Genomic DNA, 20,837 nt, shown 5'->3' with positions numbered 1-20,837 from the left:
TTCTTTTGATAAGTGAGTGAATTGGACAATTATCCTGTTCTGCTAAGCATTCAAAATGTAATGAGTACTTTTGGGTGTCAGGGAAAATTAATGGGGAAAAAAGTACATTATTTTCTTTAGGAATGTAGTGAAGTAAAAGTGAAAGTTGTCAAAAAGATAAATAGTAAAGTACAGATACCCCAAAAATCTACTTAAGTAGTACTTTAAAGAATTTGTACTTAAGTACTTTACACCACTGCCTACACCCTAGAAATAGCCTAAATATGACATACACTAACTATGCTATTCTGTGGTGCCCAGGTAGCCTAGCAGTTAAGAGTGTGGGGCCAGTAACTGAATGGTCTCTGGTTTGAATCCCGAGTCGGCAAGATGGAAAAATCTGGTCTTCTGCCCTTGAGCAAGGCAGTTAAACAACAACTGCACCGATGACATTGAATAAGGCAGCGCCTTGCACCTCTCTGATTCAGAGGGGTTGGGTAAAATGCGGAAGACACATTTCGGTTGAATGCATTCAGTTGTGCAGCTGACTAGGTATCCCCCTTTCCTTATTCAGTTATATACTGGGGAAATCCTTACTTTAGGTGTTTTCTCCTTCAAGGAGTGTTTACCGTAGCACCGCTGTCTTGATTTCGGGGTTTTGGCAGCTCACAACAGAACAAGGGCAGGAAAAGCAACATTTCCTTAGAATGGGAACCCTTGTTTCAGTTCTGCTTCCGTTTTTTTTAAGGGAAGGACTGCTTCTAAAATGGGGATGTGAGGATGTGTCAGATGCAAAGCTATGGAACAGATAGTTCTGTTTTGGTTCTGTGATGGTAAGAGAAGGCAGGGAGGAAGGCCCTACTGCCAAGCGGAAAGCAGCTCTCCACGATCAACTCAACCATGAAGGGTTTAACTCGACTGGGACTGAGAGCGAAGCTTGAAAGCCTCAATCCCTGATGTCTGCCTGACAGTAAAAAAGCATTGAAGAAATCCCCATCTCTGTCAGGAGAGCTTGTCTCAGTAGGAGATGGAAGTCTAAGCCATTTAAACTGACAACTATTTCAGTAATGGGATTAAAACATCTAACTAACTGGTTGGATTAGTTTAGAAAAATGTGTTATTTATTTTTGTGTAGCATAACATTTAATGAACTCTACACATAAACCTAATCCAATTATGAATTAATTTGCCCCTCTGCCCACTAAATGGCATAAAGGTAAGCCTCACTTGAATCCTGCCCTAGATTTAAGGTGCTTTTGAGTGACAGAAGAAAAGTTGAGGCTAGAAACACAAAAAGTTTTGTAGATGAAACAGGATGAAACTAAGAGGGACTTTTCGATCTAGTGGAAGAGTGTAAACGGTATCTTTAGGAAAGAAAAGAGAACAGAGTAAACTTCAGTTGGAAATGAGATCTTGTGAACTCAATTCCACGTATTTAGGGGGTCCCTTTGAGTCGACATTATGTCAGTGGGTTTGTTTGTTAGTCCTAAATGTCAAGTTTCCATCCCCCACATCTGTGGTTGAAACTGCTCCTCCAGACTATGTACACAAACACTGACTGAACAGAGCCCCTAACATAGCCCCACTGTGGTTACTGGTGAATAGGTGGAGGGTAAAAAAATAGTGCACTATGCACATCTGCTTGTCCCTACCTTCGGCCTCAGTCTAAACCGACAAAAACAAAACGTAGCGACATCGGTCTCGTCTCTGCAGCGCCGAAACCCTTTTACTTAATGTGGTCTGTCGAGGGAAAGTCGAGCAACCTCAGACAAGGTCTCCCACGCGTCGATGGAAGCTGTGAAACCTTAAAGTGCAGTCAGTTTAGCAAAGCTAAACCCACACACATATATATATTTTTTTTTAAACACAGTTAAGTACAGGCCTTTAGCAGACCATGGACCACATACTGTAGACAGAGAGACGTTGTGGAATATAAACCATTTCTATCTCCATCAAATCCCACATATTTACCCAACATGTTGACACACAAACATTTGTTGACTCATGTCTGACAGGTTTGTGGGTGTGTGGTGTTGAAGGAACTGATGTTTGAAACTGGATAGGATTTTCGTGTACCTTTTCAGCCCTCTGACTAACTGGGAATTTACAAATTCAACGTTTTCATTCTTAAACACCCCCTTCTCAAGTTTTTAAGAAATCCCAAATGTGTGTGGCATGTCATTGTAAAACCCACTGGACATAGGTGTAAGTTATGGCAATTGTATTTGCTTATAATATTGCTTTGATTATATTTGCATTAAAGAATAAAGTACAGATGAAGGAAACCATTACAATTTATCCACTAATTGGTACCAGGTGGCAAAAACAACAAATGCAAAACAGCAAGAGCCAGCAGTGACAGCTTTGCGCCTGAAGACAGCTTCTGCACCTGATATTTGTAAACAGTAGCCAAGTCATATCGATGAACAACTTTAGTCATTTGAATTCATACTTTATTACCACGTAGGGCCTAGGCTATAATTATGCAACCACCTCCCACAAAGTTGACGTAGTGATGTGGCCACTCTATGACGCGTGTTGTTGATACCGAGCTGTGCCGTAGCGGCGCTAGAGAGTGGGTTGCATTAAATGACATTGTCGTTCGATGTGGAGGCAGGCAGCATACATATATGTTGGATAGTAGGTTGTAAATAGCCTAATGGACATAACGTGCTTGTGGGCACATTATTTTGCGTCCAACCATCGCTCATTCTGAAATATCTGACGACCGATGAACGAGGACTCGTCGGCGGCATCGATATCCACCTGACAGCGGTTACAACACAGATGATAAACAACAAAGACCGAACCGGTGTCGCTCTCAGATCCACCCCTACAGAAATCTGTCAGATTCGGTTGTTTTAATGCGAAAACCGCTTTATTGTGCCACCTAGTAATTGAGTTCCACTGAATGTATTGCACACCTTTTTTTTGCATATTTGGCGTGCACGGCTGGAATCCAATCACCTCTCACGCAGCCGTGAATGGAAGTTTGGAGAGTGTATTTTATTTTTGCGTGTTTTTAGCGAATAAATAGGGCCTTCATGCTGTCATAGTTCTATACCTACCCTGTAACCAAGTTGTCCTTGTCCAATTGTACGTGTTATTCGGTGGACCTGCATCGAACCTCAGCCACTGGAGAGACCGAACCAGCATTCCAGTTCATTTGACAGGCACCGCCTGAATCAGCTGGATTTGATGTGCTTTTAGAATCAACAAGACGAAGATGTGGGTGCACCCTGAAGAGGTGTTGCAAGCGGGTGCGTTGTGGATAACCGAGCGAGCAAATCCCTATTTCATCCTCCAGAAACGCAAGGGCCACGGGGACGGCAGAGGAGGACTAGCGGGTGAGATACATATAACTGTCTCTCTCTCCGTCTCTAAATCATGGATTATTGTAGCCAAGCATAGCTCAACTCCACGAATGTTCTGTCGTCGAGTTCAGATATACTTGGCTAGGATTATTTAACGCTATTACAGCTGTGATGCAAGCAATGCCAAACCAAATGATTGTCCCCTGGCCGGGTCTCTCGCTTGGTTTGGGAGATTATTCATGCCTCACAGATATTTAGTGATGGAGAGAAGATTGCATGCGTAGTGAGGGATAGAGGTCAGGTCACTCGGGTATCAAAGGGGTGACAATGGCATGAGGGGATGTAGACCTGTATGAATGAATAGACACGTGACCCTAATAGCCCCTACTACTATATTTTATTTATTTAACTAGGCATGTCAGTTAATAACAAATTCTTATTTTACAATTATGGCCAAACCCTCCCCTAACCCGGATGACGCTGGGCCAATTGCGCGCCGCCCTATGGGACTCCCGATACACAGCCGGTTGTGATACAGCCCGGGAGCGAACCAGGGTCTGTAGTGACGCCGCTAGCATTAAGATGCAGTGCCTTAGGCTGCTGTGCCACTCGGGAGCTACTATAACTAGACAAATGCAGGTGTGATTTTATCTGAATGAGGTTTTAGGCTCAGAATAGTCACAGGGCCATTGTTGTATGCTTATGGACCACCCCCCATAGAACTACATGGAGTTGTACCCTTATGGAGCTAGTGGGCATTCAGCAGCTAATGTACCCTATTGATCAGCATCCAAAGATCTTGGCTATTTATGTAGGCCTTGTACTTTAGGTGATCCTGGAAAATTGTAACTAATATTGTTGCAAAGAGTAAGCCTTCTATATACCCTTTAAACCATTAACAAAACAAGGAAAGAAATGCATAGATTTGTTAAATAGATAATCATTGACTGTGCTTAGTTCACTCCAATTGTAATCTCATTAGGCTACTAGCTAGCTAACATAAGGCTGGACACATCTCCCCTGACAGGGAAGACATATTCCAGCACTTGGGACTGTTAAAAGGCTCCAATAAATGTAAATAAACCTGTGATTGATTAGAGCCCAGCACACCCAGGGAATGTTAAAATGGCTGGTGATGTGTCATTCCCTGTACTGAATTTTGAATGCCACTGAGACAACCCATACACAAGGAGACATGCAGAGCAAAGGCACACTCTTTCTTCCCGGCAGGAGTAGTACATGCTGAATCATCTCTCCCTCTCCTTTCTCTACTCCTCTCCTCTATTCCTCTTCTACTTCACTCACTCCATCCAAATTAGTCCACAGTCACTAGGAGGACTGCTACATCAGGGAGGAGCAATAATTTTAAGGACCATAGGTGGTGGTGACTGTGTCTGCATCTAAAATGGTGCACTATTTCCTATGTAGTGCACTACTTTTGACCAGGGCTCATGGGGATCTGGTCAAAGGTAGTGCATTATGTAGGGCATAGGCTGATCTGGATTCAGTCTGTCTGTTTAATTCATCGCAACTCTGAGAATCCAAAAAGATGAAAATGGGTTACGAATGATGCTACCTTGTTTAAAAAAGAAAAGGGATAGAACATGATCAGTTGAAAAGTCAGTCAGGTTCATTAAAGGTACAGTAGATTCAGTCCAAGTCTTTGACTCCGAGCCATAGAGATGACTCTGTATGGATATATCTATAGCCCTCTCTATACAGTATCTATGTAGCCCTGCTTTGACTAGACTGGCTGTCGCAGTCATGGTGGGTCAAAGAGAGTTGAACTGTGTGCTGCTGTCCTCAGTGCCAGTCAGTCACTCCCTCTTCAGTGTCAGCCAGACAGTAATGAATATGACAAGGGGATCCAAAATGGCCTGCAATTATCTCATTTCATTGGTCAGCAACAAGACATTTCGCCGACATTTTACTGAAGGACGGAGCCATTATTTTTCCTGCATGCCAGCGACTGAAAGTTAGCCCCCGAACCAACACTCTGCCTCTCCCTATTGTCTCGGGGCAGCGACAATAGCGACACAAAGAGTGCGGTGGCGATATGTGATGATGTCATTGTTATGTGAATACTGAGCGGACCGTGTGGTGTGCCAGTTGGCCTGCTGAGGAGAGGAGAGAGCCCGGGCACAATGACTGGCACTGCCCAGTAAACACCCCCTTTCAGCGGGCAGAGAAAGCCAAGCGAGCACCTGGTCGTGCTGGGGCATATGGAAGGGCACCAGGGCCAACGCTTTTTGACTTATAGCCATATTTATGAGGCTACTTGATATGAGGAAAAGTCAACATTATCATTTTTTTGATTTAATTGATTTATACAGAAAAAATGGTACAGTTTCATTATAGAAGACTAGTTCCCCATAATCAATCTTAAGTCATAAGATTTGAAAAATGTCAAGCTTCAATTGTGAAATGTTGACGATAATAATTTGGTAGGTGCTTATATTTGTTCTATTTCCCACTTGTACAATTGTGTATTAATACGCATGTGAATTGGAAATGTTTGTTTTTGCATATCCCCACTCTCCTTGAGACACCCTCGGAGAGTGGTGACTCTGCCAGGGTCTGCCATTATCTTCGGCGACGCTGGAGAAATTTGGGTTAAGTGCTTTGCTCAAGGGCACGTGGGCAGATTTTTCACCTTGTCGGTTCGGGAGTTAGAACTAGCGACCTTTCGGGTACTGGTCCAATGCTCTAACCACTAGGCTACCTTCCACCCCAAATGTTGGATTGTAGCTTATTCACCATATGATACTTTCAATGCAAAAATGACACTATCCAAGGGACAATAAGCTAACCTATATTACCTAACATTTCACAATAGTGTGACATTTTGGAGTCGTTATGACCTGAAACTCTACTAGGCCTACATGTGTTGGGTGACTAACATCACGTACACATGATGACATCGCCCTCAATAGACACTTGGACTAGACTTCTAACCATCGACCTCTTTAACCATCGACCATTACCCACACAATCATCTGCTGCTTTACATCACCTATCTGTCTTATCTGGTGACCTCTGACCTGGAGGTACACATTGAGGCTTGGGAAAGAAGAAAAGGAATAACACTACAGTTGTGTTACAGGGGGTTCAGTTAAAGAAACATGACTTAAAATAACATGTATGGTGTGACTTCGTATCAGGTTCTTGTTATTTGAAACAACATTGATTCTCAGCCAGTGGGGTGATTAGGTGCTGTGTCAGTACTTGGGAGAATATAGACCAGTGTTTCCGCTGCTGGTGGTGCTGCTCCACAGCAAAATCATTACCGCCACGTCCCAAAAAATATTGAACATGACAAAATATTTCTGCCGACGCTAGAACAGTCCACATTTACTTTTCCTCTGCAAACAAACAAGTAATGAATATAAAAATCGGGTAACCCCATAGTAGAATAGTTAATCTTTTATAGTCAGCTTGTTTTTGTGTGTTCTATGCAAGATAAATATTATTCTCGTGGCACATTCAAGTGCCATAAGGAGGGAAACATCCATTCTGACAAGCAGTCGATGCATGCATATTTCTCAACTCTTAAATATGCACGAACTGCACCAGGCAGTTTTTAGTGCATTGGGGATATTTGTGATAAATGTAACACTGGTCAATTGTAGGATAACTTTGAGGTAAAACACCACCCTACTTCAAGTACAGGCAGGGGGTGTGTTACCCTAACAGGTAGCTAGCTCTACATTATATTCACTGTGTTTATGCATAATAACTAGTTAAAATAATTGGCTAATGATTAGCCCAAAAGGGTAACTGCAGACAGGTAGTCCCATGCTTCAGCCTATTTATTAGCACTTCTCTGCATCAGTTGGGCTACAGGTGATAATGCTTATTGCTAATGGCATACCTGATAATATGGACCATGCATAGACTATATGCATTGTCCAATATGTTAAAATATTTTTTTCAAAATATTTTTACAAATGTGTTAGTGCGCTCATTTCTGGAGGTGGAAATTATATTTTAGATGGTGTCAGCATAATTGTATTTTTGTCCATTTTTGGAGTAGAAAGTCATTTTTTTAATAAGTCACCAGTACTGAGCTTCTCAGTCCTTCTCCATAAAAATGATCTGGCAGGGAACCCAGACCCCCAAAGCAAGGGTGGGGAGGGACCCTTCCTTCATTCCCCATCGGAACTTCCCCTCCACTGGTGTACATTTTTCCAGATGAAACACTGAAATAGACCCAACAGAAATCAGGATGGAGTTTGATGAAAAGGAGAGGAAAACCGATTGCTTTTGCTCAAATATGTTTTTTTCCCCACTCTTGAGTGGAAATTAGGAACTAGCCGTCTCAGCTGAACAGAGAATGGAGCTTTGCTAAGTAACAATAGGCAGCCCAGCTTCTGACCTTGTTTCCTGGCTTCTCCAATCTATAAAAAGTCCAAAACATCACATGATGCTGGTCTGTTCTCCAGTCTACTGTATGTAGACTCGGGCTCGTTCTTTCCATCCCCACCCACAACAAAGGAAGCATTTCTCATCATTGGAGCTTAGTTTCTGTACATCTTGTTTTTCTTTGGTCGTGTGTGTGTGTGTGTGTGTGTGTGGTGTGTGTGTGTGTTAGTTACGTGGGGGGTGTTGAAAGTACAATCAAATGTATAGGAACATATAGTCACAGACAATTGTGTGGTTTCCCAAAGTTCATGTTATGGATTAAAGGGTCAACACTAGGCTATAGGTCTGGGGTCCGCCTTCTCTTCACCATATACAAAACACCACAGTACAGTAGCTCATGTTAACTCTTGTTATAGCATGGTGTAGGATCATGTGTTCTGAGGGGAAAGTAGCCCTCTGATCAAAACAAATAATATTTTCACGATGATGTAGGGTGCACTAATTCATTCTTCATAAAATACCATGCATACTAATCCTCTCCATTGCTGTTTATCTTAACTGTGTAGATTATTTGGAGTGCGCGGTGTGAGCTGTAGGTTGCATGCAGTCGTAGAAGTCACAGGATGTTGTGGGTGTCATCCTTCAGTGGGTCTCACTCGTCAGTGGTCTCTTTTGTTGTGCTTGACACCTGTATTTCCTGTGTTAACCCCTAACACACATCCCTGCAACACCGCTGGGTTCAGGTCATGCCCTGCCTACCCAACTGAGAGGTGCTTCACAGGTATTGTTTCAGTGTTCTGCAAATCCATGTCTTGAGGTAACCCCCATGGTTGCACATTTTGTTCCAGCCCAGCACAAGCACATTCAATTCAACTAGTCAACTCATGTTCTTAGTTGAATGTGGTGTTAGTGCTGGGCTAGACCAAAAATGTGCAACCTTGGGGAAGAACTGGACTTAACACTGTTCAACAGAAACAAGCGTTTGAAACTGAAAATATCATTTTATGCCCACAACATGTTTGTCAGAAAGGCCCAGATCCTGTCATTAGCCAGCCCCAAGTAACAACAACAGCTTCGGTGTCTGTGCTAACCCTTTGAAATGGAGGCTAACATACAAACCTTTTGCATATCGGCCAAGCTGTTCTGTTCTCTCCCATCTAGTTTATTTTCTGTTTCCCTGTGATTTCATACTGTAGCTCTGTTTTTGTTCTGCTTTGCCATTGTAGTTAACACTTGAAACAAATAAATATTATAACTGTACAGTAACCTTATCAATGGTGACTAATATGAAGATACAGTTGAAAGTTTGTCTGTTGGGTTTTGTTCACGGTGAGTGCAACTACAGGTATAGGCCTAGTTCAGATGGGAAATCTCAAGCCCTTAACACTTGTCAGAACCGACGGCCATATTGTTTACGACCATCCAGTGTGAAACCTGAATTGCCCTTACTGCCTCTTAAAGGCCCACTCTGTGATATTTACAGCCGTTTTTGATCATATTCAATTAATATGTTAATTATCTATTTGCCTTTAATCATTATTTAAGCACTTTTCATTGAATTCGTCCTAACCTTTTATTGCGCCCTGCATAGGATTAAAAGAGAGAACAGGAGAGAGGAGAATAGAGGGAGGGAGCAATGGAGCCCCAGAGATGTAATTGTATTCAGGTGTCTTCATTAGAGCAGCTAGTGGTGTCCCAGAAGTCCTCCAGCAGACATTATGTATAGAGGGAAGAATATCATCCAGACTGGCTGTTTTGGTTTCTCTTGCTCCCTTTCTGCATGTCTGTCTCTCTCCCTGTCTGTCTCTGTCCCCCTCTCTCCCCATATTGCTCTTTTCGTCTATCTCGGTCTGTGTGACTCATAGAATTGTATGCGTGTGATGCGCCACTTGCAAAAAGCTGTCGTGGCAATGGTAAAATTCCCAACAGGGAATAAAGTTTCGGGGCGACTGGAATATGGCAGTCAAAAAGCTTCTTTCTATCAAAGGTTGAGTTTGTTGGAGTGTCATTTCCACTCAAACTTTGATGACAACATGTTAGTGTAGACCCCAAGGCATAAAAAAAACGAGACTTTTTTTGGAATTGTGGTACCAGTTTCTTCTGATTTTCTGATCTTGTGGTTTACAATAGACAGTAGCTAGACACTAGTCATGTATTATTACTGTATCAGAGATAAGAAGCATTAGAGTGATAAAACAACTCTTAGAGACAGGAGTTATTGGCTTCTTTCAGCTGTCATAAGTCCATAATCTGTCTATCTATCTCTCCACTTCCCTCGTTCACTAGATTATAGGGGATTCATCCCTTCTCCATTAGATTATAGGGGATTCGTCCTTTTTATTCCAGGTGACTTTACTCTCACCTTCTCTCCGCATCGATCTGTCACATGGGAAATCTGAGCTCTGTGCCATCTGCCCATCCACCCCACTTCTCCATACAAGAACATTGATACCAGATTCACACATTAGTGCCAACCTGAACCGAACTGTGCTGGCTGGGAAATGTTTGAACTTTCTTTTCCAGCACAGTTCCAGCAACTAGGGTGGATGTGTAACCAGGCCAGCCCAGACCCCATCCACTAAATGTCTCAGAGTAGGAGTGCTGATCTAAGATCAGGTCCCCACCTGTCCATATAAACTTATCTAATTACGATCTAAAAGGCTAAACCGATCTGAGTTCAGCACTCCTACTCTGAGATGCTTTGTAGATACGGGCACAGCCCTGGTTTGTGTGGCTCGGTTTGGTCCTATAATATAAATTGGGCATGAAGCAGTCAAGACAGGAAAGCCACAGCTGCCCGTCAGCCCTAAATACCCCTTCCTCCTCCCTCTATTTCATAAGTGGTGATCTCATAGCCGGAGGGCTCCATCAAGGGCCTTTCGAGGAGCGCATAAGTGGTCTAACAAGGGTTAATGTACCAGAACGGTCTGCTGTCTCACATGGTGGAGGGGGGTGCTTTGTTACGTGTCCGAAATGGGCTAAAACAGAAACTCTTTTGTTGGGTTTTGCTTTGAAGTCATTTTTTAGGGGGGAGGATTCATGACTTGTTTGTATTTGCTTTTAAGTTCTTGGATCACTTACAGTTTTTATTTTCCATCCTCAAGACAATCAATGCATTATCTATTCAATTTCTAAACAATGTTGTATACACGATCATGATATTCCCACAGTGTCTCCCTCCCTAACCCACGGTATTCCCTGCTCCTCCCACCGCAGGACTGTTGGTGGGAACACTGGACGTGGTGCTGGACTCCAGTGCTCGAGTGGCCCCCTACAGAATCCTTTACCAGACACCTGACTCCCTAATCTACTGGATCATTGCGCATGGTGTGTACTGTGTGTGTCTGTGTATAGTTCTCTCTCGCTCTTTCTTTCTCTCCCCGCTCCCCCTTGCACACAAGGTCCTCTCTTCCTGCACCATGTTCTCACTTCCTGCTAATGCCAAGCATCACGTCATGGCCCACTGCTCTTAAAGGGCTAGACTGGGGGGAAACGGATTCCAGGAATGGGAATTGATGGTGATTCGCTCAAAATATGAGGGGCTGTCCTGATTTTATTTATTTTTGTTAATTAGCTAGCATGGTAAATCTTACATTACATCTGCTGACTTCATCCGTTAACACTCTCTCTTTGCATGTTAAAGGGTTAACCACCCTAATGTCCTATATGGAAAAGCTAAAAGGTTAACTCAGGGCTGTAAATGTAAGATACTGACATGATCTCAACCAAATGGGCTATCTCATCACACCTCTTTTGGCTAGTTACAATGGTTTGTGACATCACAGAAACCCCAATCTTCACCTGCCTCTTTCCTTGAGCAGTTATGTCACACAAATCATTTATTACTGCGGAGGAGCCATGATGCAATCACACGGACCCAACATGACAAGCGGGCGGGAAAGGAAGGATTTATTTTTAAAGAGGGATCATTGTGTAAGTAAGGAGAGGCTTCAGAACTATACTCCCCAGACGTAATGAACAATGGCTCTGTTGTTAAATGAACGGCGAGAGCGGAGAGACACACCCACACTGCAACCCTTTTGACTATGACTCTTGAGTTTAGTTTTAGTTAGGGGGTCACGGGTGCCAGGTAGGTCATGCCTACCGGTAATGTTTTGATTTCTCCTTTTTGTTTGTGAGTCAGTCTCATCTGTCAGACATAGTGTAGACCAATACAAAGGACTGATGACAAAGTCGGTATTAGAATGTAAACTTTTCCTAAGTCCTTATAACATTGATAGAAATAACTTAGTTATTTTGCATTGTATTACCCAAAATGAAATGATCACGGAAATAATAAGATCAAAACACATTGCATCACAACAATTTGACTTTTTTAGTCACAAAATAATAAGTTGACTTAGGTAAGTCCTGCACACACACAGCATCCATGATACAATAGAAAGGTCTGTAGCTCAATCTGGCTTTATGGGGGGGAAGACGGAGGTGGTGGATCGAAAAGTCTGTGTTGTGTTGGAGGACTTTGAATAGTGTGTGACTACGCGCATGTGTATTTGCCTTAGTAAGTGCTCCCATATGGAAAAAGTAGTAGGGGAAAGAAACAGGAGAGAAGACCCTCAACCTCTCTGAAATGGAAGCCCAGAGAAGGAGACTCCTGAGGGCTGGCAACCACTCCTTCCTCTCCCTATCTGCCCATCCTCCAGCACAGAGGGAGAGTGGAGCAGTCTGTCTGCCAGATGTCATCACTAATGTAGCTAAGAGATGAGCAGCAGTGGGCTACTTACAGGGGAGACGGATGACGGATGAGGCCTCTAACGATAGTGGACACTGCACTGAGGTTTCTGTGCTAGCAGGCTCTGCCTTGACTGGCTCTCAGATTTCACTAGCGCTAAGTAGCTGCTAACAAGTAGCCACAGTAGCACCAATAGGGATTTGCCTGCCAATACTATTCAAAATTCTCCCTGAATTTAAGGTGTGCTGTATCGCAGGGCATTATTATTTCACCTTTTTAAGTAGGATCGTAACCTATCTGAAGCTAATTAGCCAATAGCGCTCTAGCCATGAGCTTATCGCCATATGTGTGGTAGTAAATCAAGGCCGAGCAGAGGGGATGGCCAAGTAATCTCAGTGGCTGGGCTGTCTAGATTTAATCAAACTTTATTTATATAGCACATTTCTTAGAGGATGCGTTTTAAAGTGCTTAACAAATCAAATAAAAGGTGAGAAAGCTAAAAACAAAGTTTTCTATATAAATGACTAAGACAATAAAAAAATGTAAGAGACAACTTAAAATAGTAAAATAACAGTACACATGAGACTAATGCATTAAAATAAATGCGATTATATATGGGAATATGATTAAAAAGAACCCTAAGTAAAAGCATGTCTAGAGGCTGTTCTAAAGGCCAGGACCATAGTGGCTGAAGGCAGCCTCACCAAGCGTTGTGGTTCTGAGTGACCTTTGGAACAGCTGAAAGGCCAGTGATAGAGGATCTGAGGGACAACCTGGCACATATGCTTTTAAGATATCAGACATGTATCCAGGTGCAAACCCACGTAGTGCTTTAAAAATCAATAAAGCCATTTTAAAATCCGCTCTAAAACGAACAGGCAACCAATGCAGTGACTGTGCTCTCCTCCTGGCCTTTGGAAGCACACGTGCTGCTGCATTCTGAGTGAATTAAAGCTGGCCAATGTTTTTTTTGAGGGGGGAGACCAGACAGGAGTGCATTGCAATAATCAAGCCTGTCAGTAATAAAGACATGCATTAGTCAGTGTGGACTTGACAGAGGAATGGTCACACTTTGACAATATTTCTAAGGTAATTAAAAAGCTGATTTGGTCACATTTCTGATGTGGGCCTTCACTGGCCCAACGCTCTAGCCTAGTGGTTAGAGCGTTGGGCCAGTAAACGAAAGGTTGCTAGATTGAATCCCCGAGCTGACAGGGTAAAAATCTGTTGTTCTGCCCCTGAACAAGGCAGTTAACCCACTGTTGCTAGGCCGTCATTGTAAATAAGAATTTGTTCTTAACTGACTTGCCTGGTTAAAAAAAATATATATATATATATATTTTTTTTTTAGGTCAGTCTAAAGTAACACCTAGGTTTATAGCCTGGTGGGTTGTTTCTAGTAGTCTTGATTAGCCGTCTGAACAGCTTGTTACTGCTGTCTGTACTGTCTTTCCCCTTGTCTATCTGTTACTGGTCCTGAATCATGTACTTCCATACTACTTAGTATCCAGAAGAGTAGGTTAGGATTCCAAGTATGATAAACATGTTGAATTTGCATACAATTGTAAGAATGATGAAGAGCGTCTCAGATGACATGCTGTAATGTCTCAAAGAAAATGAGGAATGGGTGAAACTCCATGCCTCCACATTCTCCTGGGAGCCTCTTGTAATCAAGTTCCCTGATGCACCCCTGTCTCCTCCTCCGTCTCTTCTCCCCTCCCTCGTTCCATAGGGTGCTCCCGTAAGGAGATCACAGAGCACTGGGAGTGGCTGGAGCAGAACCTCCTACAGACACTGTCCATCTTTGAGAACGAGAATGACATCACTACCTTTGTCAAGGGCAAAGTTCAGGTACTGTTTAGTGTATATATGAGTCACTTAGCAGATGCTTGTCTCTTAAGAAACAGTATGGACATCTCTGGGATTTGGAAGGTTGGTTGTGTTTTGTGTTTAGAGGGGTTGCATGGTGGGGTTTGGAATTTCACAAATCTTTGTGATGGTGTTTGTGACAATAGTAATGGTGGTTGTCAGCAATTCAATTTGACAGTTTGGACATTGAAACGTATGACATTTACCTGTGAAATGTTTGTCATGCCAGGTGTAATATTTGCCTAGCATGTAGTCAAACTAGTATTGTCAAATAACTCCTGCCAGGGGCAAAATAACGAAGCCCGGCTGTATTTACTATTGTAACCTAAAAACAGGTCCAGCTACTGACACAGCCTCTAAATCAGGTTCTGTATTTATCTGTATGGAGATAAAGCCGTTCTTACTCAATGAATAGATTACAAAAGCTAGCCAGACAAGATTTATTTTGTTCTCTCACTTTGTCTGCCACTCACTCTCTCACTTTCTTGCTATCTCTATTTTAAAATGAATTGTTGAACTTTTATTGATTGTCTCTCTCAAAGTCCTTCACTCCCTCTATTTCTCTCTTGCCCCAGGGTATTATCGCCGAGTACAACAAGAACCACGACGTGAAGGAGGACGATGACACTGACAAATTCAAGGAGGCCATCTGTACGTTCCGTAAGCTGTTTGGCATGCCTGAAGAGGAGAAGCTGGTCAACTACTACTCCTGTAGCTACTGGAAGGGCCGTGTGCCCCGGCAGGGCTGGCTCTACCTCAGCATCAACCACATCTGCTTCTACTCTTACCTGCTGGGGAAAGAAGGTAGGGACCACTGGCATGCTGGCACAGGTACACACACCACTGCATAACTGGTGGGTACTACATACCGATTATGCATAGCTTTTGAAGACCCTTCAGAAGTCCCAAAAATAGTACAACCCCTTGATATTTTTCTGGGTGGATACAATGTATTTTTTAAGACAACCAAAAAAATGAATAAAGGCAACCATCTATCTTTCTCTCTCTGTCTCTCTCGCCCTCTTTCTTCCCCCCTCAGCCAAGCTGGTGATCCGCTGGGCCGACATCACCCAGCTGGAGAAAAGCGCCACCCTCCTCCTCCCCGATGCAGTCAAGGTGAGCCTTGTAAATCATATCAACTATACTGCATGTTACCATCGCTTTAACGTCTCTTTTGTCCATCCATACACCCCTCTAACCTTCATTCATGCTTCCATTCCTCGGGCCAAGGTGAGCACTCGGGTGGCTGAGCACGTCTTCTCGGTCTTCCTCAACATCAACGAGACCTTCAAGCTGATGGAGCAGCTGGCCAACATCGCCATGAGACAGCTCCTTGACAACAAGGGCTTTGAGCAGGACCGCTCTCTGCCCAAACTCAAGAGGAAGACACCCAAAAAGGTGTCTGCCCTCAAGAGGTGAGGTTTGATGGAGGGGGTTATGGGAAGGTTTGGTGAGGCTGGATGTTGTAGTTGAGAGATTTTTGTTGGTCTCCCCTCAATAGGTTCGGTTGATAGTTGAGGAGGATTGGTTTCTGGGGTGATGCAGTAAGTTTAGTCATGATGTAGTCATTTATAATGCTGCACAACATTCTTTGCTGCGGGTGACCTATAACCATTCACAACCATTCCATTTGGTTGCATGGCGTTGTAAGTTTTACACAGTTTAATAAACAATATACCAAGACTTAACTCAATGACTACAAGACCACCAACAAACAACTAAAATGACTTCAGAGGAAAAATGTATAGTCTTGTTCCAACGTGCCTGAAGGAAAACCAGCTGAGGAGGTGTTGGTAGTATATTAAAACGGGGTTCCTTTCTAGTAGTTTGGCTCACAGCCACTTTTGCATTCTTTAAATCTACAGCACGACTTTGTATTAATCCTTTTAGGTACAGCTGAACTTTTACTGACGCTATTAACTTTGAACACCCAAGCTTGCGTCATTGGCCCAAGACTTTCAAATGTATTTCCCTCAAGACAGATTCCAACTTTATAACCACTACCCATACTGTTGCCCCATCTAGATGTATATTGTAGTAGTAACTGTTGCCCCATCTAGATGTCTATTGTAGTAGTAACTGTTGCCCCATCCAGATGTCTATTGTAGTAGTAACTGTTGCCCCATCCAGATGTCTATTGTAGTAGTAACTGTTGCCCCATCCAGATGTCTATTGTAGTAGTAACTGTTGCCCCATCCAGATGTCTATTGTAGTAGTAACTGTTGCCCCATCCAGATGTCTATTGTAGTAGTAACTGTTGCCCCATCCAGATGTCTATTGTAGTAGTAACTGTTGCCCCATCCAGATGTCTATTGTAGTAGTAACTGTTGCCCCATCTAGATGTCTATTGTAGTAGTAACTGTTGCCCCATCCAGATGTCTATTGTAGTAGTAACTGTTGCCCCATCCAGATGTCTATTGTAGTAGTAACTGTTGCCCCATCTAGATGTCTATTGTAGTAGTAACTGTTGCCCCATCTAGATGTCTATTGTAGTAGTAACTGTTGCCCCATCTAGATGTCTATTGTAGTAGTAACTGTTGCCCCATCTAGATGTCTATTGTAGTAGTAACTGTTGCCCCATCTAGATGTCTATTGTAGTAGTAACTGTTGCCCCATCTAGATGTCTATTGTAGTAGTAACTGTTGCCCCATCTAGATGTCTATTGTAGTAGTAACTGTTGCCCCATCTAGATGTCTATTGTAGTAGTAACTGTTGCCCCATCTAGATGTCTATTGTAGTAGTAACTGTTGCCCCATCTAGATGTCTATTGTAGTAGTAACTGTTGCCCCATCTAGATGTCTATTGTAGTAGTAACTGTTGCCCCATCTAGATGTCTATTGTAGTAGTAACTGTTGCCCCATCTAGATGTCTATTGTAGTAGTAACTGTTGCCCCATCTAGATGTCTATTGTAGTAGTAACTGTTGCCCCATCTAGATGTCTATTGTAGTAGTAACTGTTGCCCCATCTAGATGTCTATTGTAGTAGTAACTGTTGCCCCATCTAGATGTCTATTGTAGTAGTAACTGTTGCCCCATCTAGATGTCTATTGTAGTAGTAACTGTTGCCCCATCTAGATGTCTATTGTAGTAGTAACTGTTGCCCCATCTAGATGTCTATTGTAGTAGTAACTGTTGCCCCATCTAGATGTCTATTGTAGTAGTAACTGTTGCCCCATCTAGATGTCTATTGTAGTAGTAACTGTTGCCCCATCTAGATGTCTATTGTAGTAGTAACTGTTGCCCCATCTAGATGTCTATTGTAGTAGTAACTGTTGCCCCATCTAGATGTCTATTGTAGTAGTAACTGTTGCCCCATCTAGATGTCTATTGTAGTAGTAACTGTTGCCCCATCTAGATGTCTATTGTAGTAGTAACTGTTGCCCCATCTAGATGTCTATTGTAGTAGTAACTGTTGCCCCATCTAGATGTCTATTGTAGTAGTAACTGTTGCCCCATCTAGATGTCTATTGTAGTAGTAACTGTTGCCCCATCTAGATGTCTATTGTAGTAGTAACTGTTGCCCCATCTAGATGTCTATTGTAGTAGTAACTGTTGCCCCATCTAGATGTCTATTGTAGTAGTAACTGTTGCCCCATCTAGATGTCTATTGTAGTAGTAACTGTTGCCCCATCTAGATGTCTATTGTAGTAGTAACTGTTGCCCCATCTAGATGTCTATTGTAGTAGTAACTGTTGCCCCATCTAGATGTCTATTGTAGTAGTAACTGTTGCCCCATCTAGATGTCTATTGTAGTAGTAACTGTTGCCCCATCTAGATGTCTATTGTAGTAGTAACTGTTGCCCCATCTAGATGTCTATTGTAGTAGTAACTGTTGCCCCCATCTAGATGTCTATTGTAGTAGTAACTGTTGCCCCATCTAGATGTCTATTGTAGTAGTAACTGTTGCCCCATCTAGATGTCTATTGTAGTAGTAACTGTTGCCCCATCTAGATGTCTATTGTAGTAGTAGCTGTTGCCCCATCTAGATGTCTATTGTAGTATTATACTGTCATACTTGTTTGCAAATTGCTCTTTCACTCCATTGACCTGATTTTATTTTATTTTTCATACAAAGAAAATAAAACATGTAAATCGTTTTTGGGATGTATTTTAGGATACATGGGAAATATAAAACATTGGCCAAATGTATTTTAATGTGTGACATACACTTGTAAATGTATTTGGAATACATAAATGTGTATGGAAATACACTGGGTACAAAACATTAAGAATGCCTGCTCTTTCCATGATATAGACTGAAGTGGAGGAGAAAGGTTAAAGAAGGATTTTCAAGCCTTGAGACAGTTGAGTCATTGATTGTGTATGTGTGCTATTCACAGGGTGAATGGGCAAGACAATAGATTTAAGTGCCTTTTGAACAGGTTATGGTAGTAGGTGCCAGGCGCACCGGTTTGTGTCAAGAACTGCACCGACAGTTAGTCTCAATTTACTGCTGCTATTTAAAGACAACAGATTATGTTCCGAATTAGATTCTTGACAGTCTCTAGACTAGACAATCTCTTGAACCTTGTTGTCTCACCCAGGGACCTGGATGCCAGGGCTAAGAGCGAGCGTTACCGGGCCTTGTTCCGTCTGCCCAAGGATGAGAAGCTGGACGGACACACGGGCTGCACCCTTTGGACCCCCTTCAACAAGATGCACATCCTGGGCCAGATGTTTGTCTCCACTAACTACATCTGCTTCACTTCCAAGGAGGAGACCCTGTGCAGCCTCATCATCCCCCTAAGAGAGGTGAGTCTGGCTGGGGACAGACTCTGGTGATTGACCGTAGTCCTGGAGCTTAGTGTTGAGCCGGAGCAGTAGTCTGCACTGACTGGAGCTCTCTGGGATTTCGGGTTGGTGACCGTTGAGCTAGGCTTTTGTGACAATGTTGGATGATGCTAAGACATAAGTCAATGTGGGAGCACTATAGATTTGAGATTTTCCATCAGGAAAGAAAGGTTACCTTTGACAAGTTGTGCTGTGTGCTGCTGTAGGGGGTGTACTAGCAGGGCAGTTCGAAAGAGCAGCAGCCGGCTTAACACTCTGGTAGGGGCTGTCACTCCCAATCTGCTTTAGTCACTGGCTGCCCCTCGCCCAGCCATTGCCTTGTCGATCAGGACCCCCCCCCTGTCAAATCCTATCCCCGTCAGCCATTTTAAACTACCAATCGCTGGCAGGGCAGAATGTGGATCGACTACTAGTGTCTAGTGTTACGATGTGTGGCACTGAATCAATTCAGTCACCTAGTATGTGGGTTGAAGTGTTGATATGGTGAGACCTATTGTGTGCTTGGTATGGTATGTTGGCCTTTGGCACATGAGAATATTGGCCTAAGTGGTTAGATGGTGAAATAAATCAATACACATGCGATGGGTTACTGTAATTCGTGTTCTACATCGAACACTTTCTCATATGAAATAGGAGATTTATATCTTGTGTTGCATCCCCATATCTTATGACTGACATGTGACTGGCATGTCTGTTGTGACTGGCATGTCTGTTGTGACTGGCATGTCTGTTGTGACTGGCATGTCTGTTGTGACTGGCATGTCTGTTGTGACTGGCATGTCTGTTGTGACTGGCATGTCTGTTGTGACTGGCATGTCTGTTGTGACTGGCATGTCTGTTGTGACTGGCATGTCTGTTGTGACTGGCATGTCTGTTGTGACTGGCATGTCTGTTGTGACTGGCATGTCTGTTGTGACTGGCATGTCTGTTGTGACTGGCATGTCTGTTGTCTGACACAACCCTGCACCTTGATTACTCAACACTGCACCTTAGAGGCTGCTGCCCAATATACATGGAATCACTGGTCACTTTAATAATGTTTACTTACTGCGTTACTCATTTCATATAATATATTTTATACTGTATTCAATTTACTAGTATTTTAGTCAATGCCACTCCGACATTGCTCGTCCTAATATTTGTTTTTTCTTAACTCCATTCTTTTACTTTAGATTTGTGTGTGTTGTTGTGAATTGTTAGATACTACTGCACTGTTGGAGCTAGGAACACAAGCATTGTGCTACACCCGCAATAACATCTGCTAATTATGTGTATGTGACCAATAACATTTGATTTGTTATGACTGGCATATCTGTTGTCTGACATATGACTGACATCTATTGTGACTGACATACCTGTTGTGACTGATACATAAATGACATATCTGTTGTGACAGACCTCTGTGTCTCTGTCCCTCCCAGGTGACGATAGTGGAGAAGGCGGACAGCTCCAACTTTTTGCCCAGGTCAGTGTCCATCAGCACCAAGAACAGGATGACTTTCCTGTTCGCCAACCTCAAGGACCGGGACTTCCTGGTCCAGAGGATCTCTGACTTCCTGCAGCAGACCACCTCCAAGATCTACTTCGAGAGGGAGATCACCGGGAGTGTGAACAGCTCCGACGATGAGGTGAGGGCACATCTATGTCATTATATATCTAGGATGTTGTACATCATTTAGGTCTATACTCTTCCACAACTGCTCCCCAAGTTTGCTGATAAGTCTCCCTCTACTCCAGGTCTTCAGTAAATACTTAGCATGATTATTGTCACAGGTCTCTGATCAGCTCTTATCATAAAGCACACTGCATTAACTGTCCTTACCCTGATC

General features: G+C 43.0%; 1 protein-coding gene across 1 annotated transcript in view; it reads left to right on the top strand.

The window, feature by feature from the left end:
• Nucleotides 1-2,821: 2,821 nt before the first annotated feature.
• The window catches only part of LOC120034788 (TBC1 domain family member 9-like), a 30,668-nt gene continuing 12,652 nt past the window's right edge, over nucleotides 2,822-20,837 (top strand). The window contains exons 1-8 of the mRNA XM_038981398.1: nucleotides 2,822-3,326; nucleotides 10,872-10,982; nucleotides 14,081-14,199; nucleotides 14,793-15,021; nucleotides 15,257-15,333; nucleotides 15,448-15,632; nucleotides 18,762-18,969; nucleotides 20,430-20,636. Of these exons, the coding sequence (XP_038837326.1) occupies nucleotides 3,206-3,326; nucleotides 10,872-10,982; nucleotides 14,081-14,199; nucleotides 14,793-15,021; nucleotides 15,257-15,333; nucleotides 15,448-15,632; nucleotides 18,762-18,969; nucleotides 20,430-20,636 (1,257 nt within the window). The 5' untranslated portion in view covers nucleotides 2,822-3,205. The remainder of the gene's footprint in view (nucleotides 3,327-10,871; nucleotides 10,983-14,080; nucleotides 14,200-14,792; nucleotides 15,022-15,256; nucleotides 15,334-15,447; nucleotides 15,633-18,761; nucleotides 18,970-20,429; nucleotides 20,637-20,837) is intronic.

The sequence above is a fragment of the Salvelinus namaycush genome, chromosome 42 (assembly GCF_016432855.1).
Source record: "Salvelinus namaycush isolate Seneca chromosome 42, SaNama_1.0, whole genome shotgun sequence".
Classification (NCBI taxonomy): domain Eukaryota; kingdom Metazoa; phylum Chordata; class Actinopteri; order Salmoniformes; family Salmonidae; genus Salvelinus; species Salvelinus namaycush.
Note: the sequence above shows the minus strand (reverse complement) of the source record. Positions and strands in the feature narration are given on the sequence as shown.